At 42.4% G+C, this 12,915-nt stretch overlaps 1 protein-coding gene across 1 annotated transcript in view; it reads left to right on the top strand.

The window, feature by feature from the left end:
• RAPGEF5 (Rap guanine nucleotide exchange factor 5) overlaps positions 1 to 12,915 on the top strand; it is a 153,630-nt gene that overhangs the window by 14,667 nt on the left and 126,048 nt on the right. Inside the window, exon 6 of the mRNA XM_015558131.1 lies at positions 10,632 to 10,698. Within this exon, the coding sequence (XP_015413617.1) occupies positions 10,632 to 10,698 (67 nt within the window). The remainder of the gene's footprint in view (positions 1 to 10,631; positions 10,699 to 12,915) is intronic.

Consider the following 12,915-nt stretch of genomic DNA (forward strand, 5'->3'; position numbering starts at 1 on the left):
CAATAAAATAAAAATAAAAAAAAAGAAATAGCAAAAGTGGGCATACTTATCTTTTTCCTCATCTTAGAGGAAAAGCATTCAGTGTTTCACCATTGAGTGTGGTGATGTTAGCTGTGGGCTTTCTCATATATGGCCTTTAGTATGTTAATTTAATTCCTCGTGCTTAGCACATTAAGATAAACTTAATAAGATAAATAGACAAAGCAGCTAATGATTAGTGGTGGCTAGCAGCTGCAAGATCAATATCTCAGCATTTCTATAACCCATCCATGGCATATTGGTTGGGAAGTGACCCCTCAGGGCGAGTGGGACATTTCTCTCCAGCTGTGACTCTGTGAGTCTGTGACTCAGAATTTAGGCTGCAAGGAAGCTTCACTAGTTCAGTTCAGCCACCGTTACAGGTGCCTGTGAGCCCTGAACTAAACTCTGCCAATTACAGGACAGTCAGCATTAATGCCGTTTTTAGAAGAGCCGTAGAGGATTGCTAAAATCAGACTCCCGCCACGCTCAGACACATCTAAAGAAGAATGTAGCTTCTTCCGTTTTCTTTGAACAGTCTGTCTGCTCCCCAATAAGCCTGCACCCTGCTGGACAGCCAGACCGAAGGAAAAGAAGCCGTGTTGTTAACCTGCTCAGTGAAGGCATCCGACTGAAGTACATTTCCAGGTCCCTGTCGTTAGCTGTTAGCATATGTTGGTGGAAAGGCTGCCTCTCCACACCCTCTCCGGCTCCTATATGTAGGTCCTGCTGGAAGAAATAAGATAGTTTGTTATTTGAATTCACAGTAACATTTTTGTCTTGTGTCTGCTTAATCGACATGCCGAGTTTATGGTCTGTGATCTGTTTCTGTGTTCAAGGAGTTCCCCTCCTTGACAAATAGAGAGCAACTGACTTAGTTGTTTTGCCCAAGCTGCCCTGGCAATGACAACAATGTTTTCAGAAAAAGAAAACAGACCAAGATGAATGGATTAGAAAACTGTGGTACATCTACACGATGGAATACTATGCTGCTCTAAAAAGGAAGGAACTCTTACCATTTGCAACGGCATGGATGGAACTGGAGAGCATTATGCTAAGTGAAATAAGCCAGTCAATGAAGGAAAAATACCACATGATCTCACTCATTCATGGATAATTGAGACCATTATAAACTTTTGAACAATAATAGATACAGAGGCAGAGCTGCCTCAAACAGATTGTCAAACTGCAGCGGGAAGGCCGGGAGGGTTGGGGGGCAGGAGGTAGGGGAGTAAGAGATCAACCAAAGGACTTGTATGCATGCATATAAGCATAACCAATGGACATAAGACACTGGGGGATAGGGGAGGCTAGGGGACTGTCTAGGGCGGGGGGGAAAAATGGACACATATGTAATACCCTTTGTAATAAAAAATTTAAAAAAAGAAAAAGAAAACAGACCAATACAACTCATGCATACAAGCACAGAAATCTTTCTCAAGTATTAGTAAATGGAACCCAGCAATGTATAAAGATGATCATACATCATGAAAAAGGGGGGTTTATCCCAGAAATACAAGGATGGTTCAGCATTCAAAAATCAATGCAATTCACTGTATTCACAGTCTAAGAATAAAACTTATATGATAAACTCCATAAATGCAGGTAACTCTTTTGAGAAAATTCAGAATTCATTCATGATTAAAAAAAAAATTCTCAGATAGCTAGGAATATAAGGCAACTTCCTCCACCTGATAAAATCTTTTGTTTACATGATGCTTAGTGAGAAAGAATTGTCTTTCTCTCTTAAGATTGGGAACAAGATTAATACATCCCTTCTTATCACTTCTTTCCAGTACTGGCCAGTGCAATAAGCAAGAAAAAGAAGTAAAAGGTATACAGATGAGAAGAAAAAACTAAAGCTGTCTATCTTTGCAGATAACACAATTATATACATAGACAATCCCCTAGAGTCTACAAAAAACTTACCAGAATTAATAAGTGGATTTAGCACAGTCACAGGATACAAGGTCAATATACAAAATTCAATTCTATTTCTGTCTATTAGGACAAAAAAAACACCCCACTATGAATTACTTAGGTGTAAATGTAAAAGTGTGTGCAAAAGGTGCCTGCCAAACATTTCAAAAGCCAAATGAAATAAGACAGAGAAGTGGAGGATGCATCCACGTTCATAGGTTGGAGGCCTCAGTATTATTAGGATGTTAATTCTTCCCAAACTGACCGATCTTTCCAGTGGCAGCTGCCTCCTGGTCATTGGCCTCACCGTACCTGTTAATAATAAAACCTACATTTGGAAACATTGACCTCTAAACAGGGAGTGTCTCAGAGCTCATTCTTCAGACCTTTTCTCTCTCATCTGGATGAGCCCTCAGCCAGTCTGGTATTTGATATCAACTCCACAGTGGTGACCTCCAAATTTATGTCCTTGTGTCCCCTTAGCACCCAGTATACACTGGAACCTCCCACTGTCCTGTCATCTCCGCTCCTTTCATTCTCCTTATCTTCCCTAGCTGTTCCATGTCCACCTGGCAGGTAGAAACAGCATGAGAAACCCATCAGCATCTTTCATTTAGGAAATGGTGCTGGATTAACTCTTCCTAATTGAGGAGCTCAACCTCACGTGGGCCATTCGTGCATCCTAAACCTACCCTTTGGAGTGTTGACTTTCCTAATTGGATCTTCGTTTTATGATCTTTGGGCAGGAGGAAATACTGTGTGAGTAAACAAAACATTTTTTTAGCGTTTCGCAAAAATGTTTTTCATGATGGAATTTGGCATAAGTTTTGTGTTGGGATCAAAGGTGAAGAAAATTTCCATTTATCACTTTAAATTGTTTATACAAAAATGACTCTGAAGTCAGCTGACGTTAATCTTTGCTATTACTCATCACCCCTTCTCCCAAGGAAATGCTAAATCCTCCCAAATTTCCATTGTTTACACGCAAGGCTTATTGCAGGTGTGGTAACAGATCGCTTATCTTTGTCAGAGTGCGTCAGTGTTTAAGAATCGTACAGGAATTTTAATAAAAATTGAACTTTTAGGTCCAGTTGTGCTAGCTTTTGAATTGTAGCTGTTTAAATATTCAGGATTGATGCTAAAATCCTCAATGTAAAATATACAAAGAAGATATCAGTAATAACTAATTTTATTCAGTTTTAGATGAGTGTGTAACTATATACCCTGAACTCTAATGAAACCTGTCACATTTACAATGTACTACTGATGGATAACTTTCATTTAGAAGGATAACTAGTAAGTAGCCTGATGCTATGAAGAAGTATCTTCTCTTAAGAAGGTTTAAGAGATGTTTATATTCATGATATTGAAGACCTCAAGAAAAAATCCAATTCTCATTTTCCTACCACCTCAGTTTTTCCTTTGGTCATAGCATTTGCTTTAGTAAGAAGAGCAGGCCTGTCCAGAACGTAGGTGTTAGGAGAGGGTGCGGATGGGACAGTACTTGAGTGCTGGTCTGACGCCCTTCTCACTCGCTTGGGGTCAGTAGGTATTGGACGTGGGAGAGATTGAGTCTGTGCTCCTTGAGGAGTGTTCTCTTGAGGACTTGCTGGCAATGATTTCTTAGAAAGAAAATGCTCATATCTGGCCCAGGAAATGTTTCTGAAAGAAAAAGTCCCAGAATACCTTTCCTTGCCTGACCATCAGCAGGTGTGAAATGGATTCTGGGTTGTCCCAGGAGAATGTGAATTGCACCATTTCCTTCTGAGCTTGGTGGAGGAGCCCTCCTCCTGCTCAAGACTAATTTTTCTCCCCGACTTCCTCGCTCTCTCGTTCCCATTTGTTCTCTCTCTCTCTCTCTCTCTCTCTCTCTCTCTCTCTCTCTCCCTCTCCTTCTCCCCCCCCCCCCCCCGTTGGCTATTCTCCTTCAGTAACCAAATGATTCTCTCAATCATAACAAGAAACCAAACCCACCTTTGGTTGTATGTCTTGTAGTTACTTCTTCACCCATCTCCTTTGCTTTATAGCCGAAGTTCATGGCTTTCGGCCTAAAACCCAGATTCTTTAGCAATAACAGATGGAGCCTGACTGGTCTGGCATTAGCTTTACCTCTTGCCATTTTTCCACTTGCATGTCCAGATCACCCTGACGCAGTTCTAGGGCCATCTTTACCCATCAGAAACTCACCCTGATGTCACTTCTCCCAAGACACCTCTGACCATCACAGATCGGTCTAAGTGACTCTCACTTGGTTGCAGAGTATCCTAAAGATAGATTTTGCTACATCTACTGGGTATTATGATTTTTTTTTCACATATTTGTGTGCTGTATATTTCCTGTTTGAAAGATTCCTGTCTTGGTTCTAACAGTGTCTGTGTCCTGGAATTTCATTAGCCCCTAGCAGGAGTAGTCTGAAGTCCATCTTAAAAATCATGTTTCTCTCAAGTTCCTTCAAACCAAACAGACCAGGACAGGTCAACATGAGCCTGGCTGTAGGGGGTTTCAGTGGGAGGTAGTGGAGAGGCCTGCCTAACATCCTCTTTTCTGTAAGAATTCCGATTGGAAGACAGGTGTGTTACCCACCCTCATCAGTCCCAATCCAGAATATCTCTGTTTAACCCATAGGGTAATGTGTAGTATGTATATGAGGCACACTCAGAAACAAATGAAAGCCTCTGAGATGGCAGTAGGAGCATTTTACACCAAAGCTGACTGAGGCCACATTTCATATTGTTAGATGTGTCTGTCACCTGCAGCATCGGCAACATCGCCATGCCCAGTAGTGCTGGCTCAGCAGGCCTGGAAGGTCGTGAGTGACTTCTCAGCGGGATTGGCTGGTGCCAGTTATGTACAGTCTCTATCTCCTGAACAACTTGACTCCAAATGTTTGTCTATTGTGTGGTTGTTGGGATGCATTTAACACATTTTTTTTTTTCTGTAGGAACAACGTATGTTGTGGTAGCCCTTGGCAGCCCACATATGCTATTCAATATTGCGACATAGACAGAACTAGTGAATTTTAATAATGTTTAATAATAATAAATGATAATAATATTTCTCTAAGAAAATGCTTCCAACCTCCCACCGTGGAATACCAGAAAACCTCTTCCACTTTTGAAAAAGAAGTAGGCTGATCCATCTCCAAGATGGTACTGATTGCTCTTGAATTTTGAAGCACAAATGTTTTGATTAAACAATCTTCTAGCTCATGTATAGAATTACAGTAAGTTTTCTTTGTGAAAACTTCATTGGAATAATAATCTCAAATCCATTATACTAATTCTCATGAAGACATTTTCACAGAGAGAATTCTGGGAACCTCTGCAGGGAGGCCAGTTAAATCCAAGTTGCTGGAGATGATGCTGGGACTGGTATGAAACTACTGCCCAGATCACGGTTCCTGTGTGCTGCCTCCTAAGGCTCTTTATTAGAACTCAACCATGTTGAGCTGAGAGTTTGTGTTGAGAGATGTTCTTGGGTGGGGAACTTCTGCTTCTTTTCCTTTGCCTTATGAATTACGTAACTGATTGTCAAGCAGTTGCCTAGGCTGGGTACTGCCGTTACGGCTATGCTAATTATTGTTTAGAAAAAGATCAGGCAGTGGGGTGGTAATTATGCTGCTGTTATTTAATATGTTTTCATAGTTACCAGATCTTTGGTCTTAGGTATAAGAAAGTCAGTCTTGTTGGATTTTAGTGACAAAAAGGTCACCGAAAGGAAGACCTGCTGCAGGGAGCTAGGAGAATGCGTGAATAACTGGAGGGAATAGTTCTTGGGTATAAGCAGAGTCCTTCAGTTGACTTGATGAGGTAACTAGTTAATATCTTGTGCAGCAATACACCTGGGATGGTAGTTCATAGCAGAGCATTCCTTGAAGTTTAAGGTACTCAGTGAATATGCAGTTGTTCCTGTGGAAAATAATGCCATGAATAATAATATAAGAATACATTCTGTGTTTCATGTACCCACAGCTATAAACCTACGTTTGCCCCACCCTGTCTTCAACTAATAGTTATTGAATGCTTGTCACACCAGTTTGTGTTCTAAGTGTTGAGAATGCAAAAAATGAACAAAACAGACAGAAATCTCTACTCCCACAGAGCCTTCAGTCTAGTAGGGGAGGACAGAATTTCAACAATGAACAGATTTATGTTGGTTAAAGGTGGAAAGCTTTATGAAGAAAAATAAAGTGGGAAATATGGGGGCTATGGATATGGGTTAGTGAAGGCTTTTCTGGGAAGTTGTCAGAGACTTGAAGGATGTGAGGAGAGGAGCAATGTGGGTGTCTGAGGGATGTGGGTATCTGAGGAAGGCGTTCCAGGTCAAAAGGACAGCCGGTGCAGAGGCTCCAGGCAGAAGCATCAAAAACAAAGCAAGTGTGGCTGGAGGAGATAAGAGAGGGAAGGATGAAAAAACGACCAGGAGGCCAGATCCCAAGGGCTTCATACAGACTTTGATTTTATGCGGAAGGAGATGGAGAGTCATTTGAGGATTCTGAGCAAAGGAGGGGCATGATCTAACTTGCATATTAATAAGTCCACTCTGGCCCCAGGGTCCAAGTGAGAGAGATTCTGTGGCTGGACCATAATGGTAGCAGAGGTGGTAAGAAGTGGTCAAATAAGAGATACATCTGGAAGCCAGTAGGATTCCAGGGTGCATGCAATGGGGATTGTGGGTGGGTGGCTGTGCTTGCGTGGAGAGGAGAGAAAATCAAGGCTGACTTGCAACTAGGAGGATGGACTTGCTGAATTTGTGCCTCAAAATTCAGGGAAGTCTGTGGGGAGGGGAGGACTTTTGTTTGGTTTTTGGTGGGAGCTGGGTAGAATGATAATATATCCAGTTTGATAGTTAGAGGGACCAGGGCAGAGAGGACCACAGGCTTTTGCCACTCCTGTGTCCTCTCAACTACCCTTAGATCAGTGGTTCTCAACCTTTCTAATGCCACGACCCTTTAATACAGTTCCTCATGTTGTGGTGACCCCCAACCATAAAATTATTTTCGTTGCTACTTCATAACTGTAATTTTGCTACTGTTATGAATCGTCATGTAAATATCTGATATGCAGGATGTATTTTCCTTGTTACAAATTGAACATAATTAAAGCATAGTGATTAATCACAAAAACAATATGTAATTATATGTGTGTTTTCCGATGGTCTTAGGCGACCCCTGTGAAAGGGCTGTTCGACCCCCAAAGGGGTCACGACCCACAGGTTGAGAACCACTGCCTAAGATAGTAACCTCTCCAACTTTTAAAGACGTCTGCCCGTCTGCCCGCAGCACTAGGACTTGGGTTCAGGCTTGGGCTATTGTTAAGCAGAGACATTGAGAAGCAACCATGAACATGCTTAAAGGGGTGTGCCCACTGGCTGGGAGCTTCCTGCTGGCACACACCCTCGGGCATGGGTCTTTCTTCCTGGGGTCAGTCCTTTTCTGTCTTAAGTCAACATGTCGTTGCCGTTAACGGGATTCCAGCCCGGGTTTCTGTGCTTCCCTTCCCTAGCCACACTCGGAACTTCCCTCTTCCTCTCTTGTCCACTGGGCAATATGTGGGGAATATGCAAGTATTGCAATTGATTCTTTGCTTTATTCTCCCTTGCCCCACCTGTTCCATTATCTATTTTGATCTGATATATGACAACGTTGTCTTCACTGGACTACACTGATGTGTATTTACATACATAAAATAATCAGAATTCATCTACATTTTATGAAAATACATTTGCTGGGGAAAGACGGTGGGGTATTTCTGGGCATTTTGGCATCAAGCTGAGGCGGGACCCAAGTGGTGAAGAAGACAAGTGCTTGAGGGTTAGCCTTCTCTCTTCCTTTCCCCTTTTCAAACTTCTACTGTTTGCCCATTCCCACCAGTTCTGCTCCCAAGACTCCCCTTTCCAGCAGGCGAGACGCGGGTGCCTGCTCATGCCAGGGGCAGGGGACACATTTGCAGGAAAGAAAGGGTGTTTCTGAATTCTAGAGCTCTCAGCAGGCAGTGGGGTAGCCCTTGCTGGTTTGGAGTCTGGAGAACAGCAGAACGAGATTTGAGTCTTAGAAAGGTAATCCTTGCAGGAGATTGAGCACAAGGGGAGAAGCCAGAGACAGAGAAGTTGATCAGGTGGTTAACATAATTTGTGCAAGAGAAGGTGCAGGCCTCAACTGTCAGTGAGTCTTGACACCTGGGGGAGTTGATGGGGTGAGATATTTTACACCAGATTCTGTCAGTGACCGTGAGGGACTGAAGAAGAGCAGAGCCTGAGGAAGGGAAGCTAGAGAGTCTGGTGTCTGGCAAGGCGGGAGGAAGGGGGTGGCCACAGGGTGGCCATGGAGCTGAGCTGTGAGGGGCACGGGCAGGAGGAAGAGGAGTTCAGTGTAAGTTATGCTGAGTTCCAAGAGCCTACAGATTCCCCACGTGGGTGAAAATTCCTGGAATTGCCACCTAGAGCCACACTGAAGGCAGATGGAAGAACAAGGGGAGCTCGGGCAGGAGAAAGATTTGGGAGGTCCTGGGCATAAACTGTGCTGATTGAGGCGATAAAAGTGGGACAGGGGCTGCGGGCAGCTCGCTGGAGATCATCACCCGGCTTTCCCCAGGCACATTTCCTTTAGAAACGCTTGTGCTGAGGCATGTTTTGTGCTGGAGGAATGATGACAGATAGTTTTGCTTCTGAACAGGGACTACATTATTTGCCACTGAACCAGCAACTTCTCAGCCATCACTCATGAAGTAGTCATTATCAGTCACAAACACAAGGGCTTCCCTGGGAATATTGAGTTTCTCTCAGAAGTTTGTTGAAATGACATTCATGACAGAATCTGTGGTGCGAAATACCTCACCCCATCAACTCCCCCAGGTGTCTGCAGGGTCTGAGAGGCAGGGGACAGCATGAGCAGCCGCCCTCTCTGTGGACCCAGACGGAGTATCCAAGCCCTTGTGATGTGCCCTGGTGTCTCGGTGCGTTTGGTGCTTCATTTCCTAACAGATCTGTCAGTCGCCTCAACTTAATCATATAAATTTGGTTTGGCGGCTGAGGTTATAAAAGATTGCAAATCTCTCCTTAGTATAACTTCATGTATAGGAAAACCGTTTTAAGACTTTTTTTTTTAAAAAAAAAATGCTTTTATTGATTTCTGAGAGAGGAAGGGAGAGGGAGAGGGAGATAGAGAGAGAAACATCAGTGATGAGAGAGAATCATTGATCGGCTGCCTCCTGCATGCCCCCTACTGGAGATCGAGCCCAAAACCCAGGCATGTGCCCTGACTGGGAATCGAACTGTGACCTTCTGGTTTCTGGATCGACTCTCAACCACTGAGCCACACTGCCCACGCAGGGAAACCTTGTGAATAGATCATTTTAATAATAAAGCTCATTGTTTGGAATATTCATCATCAGTGTCACTTGGTTTTGGGGGAATACGGTAAATTATCATGCTCAGTTACCATTGTTTTTATGGGCAGGTCATTAGGTAATGTTTGAAACACTTTGCTGCATAGGTAATTAAGCTATCGGACAACACCCGCACTGTTCCATACCTACATCATGCAATCCTTATAAAGGGAGTAGTTTTAACTCACTGCTCTGGAAGGGGATGGCTTGTTTTCTATAAAAAGGTTTAATAACATGTGCAGAACAGGAAGCCAATGTCAGAATTGATCTGACCAGCGTTTATTTTCTTAAAGAGCTTCTTAGCTCCCCTGTGAGCCAGGAGCCGCCCTCCTGCCACTCCGGCTAGCACCCCAGCCGGCCCACTGCTGCCATTGGTGCAATTGAAATCAATCACTGGACTGCCATCCTGATAACGCCGCTCCGCAAGGCAGCTACCACCGACCCCTCCAGTTCCACAGGGGAGAAGGGATTGCTTGTGGAAATGGACCTGGGAGACAATTTATATATTCGATGGCATTAGTTAATTTTTTTCTTTGACCAAACAAAGAGAAAGAATGCAGTTCTATAAGATTTGTTTTAAAAAATAGATCATTTTGTACGTTAGTACATGCGTTTGTGCAGTGAACATTTTTTCATGAATTACATTAGAAAGGTGATTTTCCTAAACAAACCAATCTGATACTGTGTAATATATGTCTCTGTAGTGATTCAACATATGCATACACTTTTTTTTTTTTTTTTGGCCTCTCAACTGGGCTGTCTCTCTTAAAAAAGAACAAAGGGCTTCTTCTGCTATTGTTTTCCACATAAATCCTGTCATAGTGTTAGGTCTATAACAGACCATTTCAGAATACATCTGTTTTGGCTGGAATTCAGATGTAGTGGAAAATTCATGATTCATATTTTCAAAATCTGGATTTCATTTAGTCTAGAGGGAATGTTAGTGCTTAACCAGCACATATTCACAGCCACTTATGCTTTGTGTATGCCCATATCTGTAAAGCCAGTGTGCCGGGATTATGTTGTGAAATCATTTGGAGAACAGCACTCTATCAGGATTTAGCTGGTGTTTTGTGAAGAGGTTCTTCCTGACTGAATTTGAAGGGACATTTGGGCTGCAGCAGAACTGAGTTCCCATGGCACTACCGATACCATGTTATTTGCTTGGGGACTTTCACTGATGTATTAAACAAGAATAATTAGACAATCATGTATTAAACAGTAGGAATACCATGTTATTCCCCATAACTTGGTAGATAAATTTGAGTAACCAGAGCTGAAGGGTAATTCATTCTTTGTTTTTCAAAGGTCCCATCGGAAAATTGAAGACTCGGAAGAAAGCAGTGATGAAATTCTTGCGCGTCTAACGTCGGCGGTAAGGCCACGCACATTCCCTCCGAGGGGTGCGGAAATAATGAATCCAGGGATTTTGAAGGGCATTTGGACAGTGATGTGGGGACACTTGCCCTGTGTTTGCTCATCATTGTGGGAGGCCCCCGTCAAGGCGAAAGGAGGCCCTGGCATGGACTCGCTCTGCTTGGTGCAGCCTGTCCAGCAAGACCACTAGTATTCTTGGCGGAAAATTTCTGGAACCTCCATGGAAGCATAAAATCTGATTTTTTAAATCAACATGACACAATTTAGGGAAAGTTGTGGCCTGCTGCACAAAGGAGAAAAGACTGTGTTTCATTAGGAAAAAAACAAAGAATTACCACAGTCAACAAAAGGCCAGGTTATTGGTTTTTAATATATTGGAATGCAACATTTTTGTTGTGTTTTTTAAGGCCAAGAATCAGAATTGGTAATTGCCTTGTTGGTTGAAGAATCATTTATGCCCATCTTCATAGAAAAGCTAGCGGTGGTCCCTGGCCATGGGCTGCAGTTTTGAAAGGCCCTGGCAGTCCTTCACACAGCATCGCCATCCACTGGCTTGGCTTTCGGGAAGCTGTTTTAGCCTTACCAAAGACTCTTTAATTCTGCTTTAACTTTATTATTGGAATTTATTATTATAATTGCCGAAAATCCTGCTGGATTAGGTTATGTATGTGGTTGAAACTGATCTTGTACAGTTTTACACACCAGGTTGGTGTCTGGGCATAGCTTGAAAATTAGAAGTAGCCTTTCCTACTCTTCTTAAAACGTAGCTTAGAAAAGTAATTTTTGACTAAATACAGTGATCTGTGGTATAAAACTTCATGTGAAATGGAATTTTGACAGTATATTAAGAAAAACTATTTAGCATGACCTTTGCAGCTTACTTTTACTTATTTATATAAGTTATTTTATTTTATTTTTTCATCACCATTTATTCCCTCTATGCCCTCTTCCACCACCTCAACCCCTCCCCCCACCATTTATTTTTTTTATATTGAAGTATAATTGACACACATCATTATATTCTTTTCAACATAATGATTCAATATTTGTATATATTGTGAAATGTTCACCACAATAAGTCTAGACATCTGTCACCATACATAGTTACAGAATTTTTTTCCTTGTGATGTGAACATGTAAGATTTGTTCTCTTAGCAACTTTTAAATATGCAATACGGTTTTATCCGCTAAAGTTACCATGCCGTACAGTGTATCCCCATGACTTATTTATTTTATAACTGGAAGGTTGTACCCCTGACTCCCTTCACCCATTTTGCCCACCCCTGCTTCTGGAGATATAGATATAGATATATAGATATATAGATATAGAAATATATAAAAGCCTAAGCGACCATTACGACTGAATAACCAGAATGACTGGTCAACCAGTTGCTATGATGCACACTGACCACCAGGGGGTAGATGCTCAATGCAGGAGCTGACCCCTGGTGGTCAGTGTACTCCCACAGCCAACCTCCCAGTCAGGACCGGGCAAGATGGCCCAGATAGGCCCTGATTGCCGGCCAGGCCTAGGGACCCTACCCGTGCACAAATTTCATGCACCAGCCCTCTAGTATAGATATAAAATCACATTTTTTTTATCCATTTATCTATTGATGGACACTTTGGTTGTTTACATATTTTGTAAATAATGTTGCAGTGAGCATGGGGATGCAGATATCTTTTCTAGTTAGTGTTTTACTTTTCTTCAGATAAATTACCTAGGTGTGGAATTGATGAATCACACGGTAGTTCTATTTTTAATTTTTTGAGGAGCCTCCATTCTGTTTTCCACAGTGGTTGCACCAATTTACATTCCCACCAACAGTGCCCAAGGGTTCCCTTTTCTCCCCATCCTCACCAACACATGTATTATTTCATGTCTTTTTGATAATAGACATTCTAACAAGATGTGCGATATTTCATTGCGCTTTTGATTTGCATTTCTCTGACAATGAATGATATTGAGCATCTTCTCACAAAACCATGGGCCATTCTGTATGTCATCTTTGATAGAGCTCTATCAATCCTTCACACAAAATCTTTATCCAATGGCTTCGTTTTCTAGAAAATTTTTCTAGCAGTTTAAAATATGGACCAGCCAAAACCGGTTTGGCTCAGTGGATAGAGCGTCGGCCTGCAGACTGAAAGGTTCCAGGTTCGATTCCAGTCAAGGGCATGTACCTGGGTTGCGGGCACATCCCCAGTAGGAGAT

The sequence above is a fragment of the Myotis davidii genome, unplaced genomic scaffold (genome assembly GCF_000327345.1).
Source record: "Myotis davidii unplaced genomic scaffold, ASM32734v1 scaffold168, whole genome shotgun sequence".
Lineage (NCBI taxonomy): Eukaryota > Metazoa > Chordata > Mammalia > Chiroptera > Vespertilionidae > Myotis > Myotis davidii.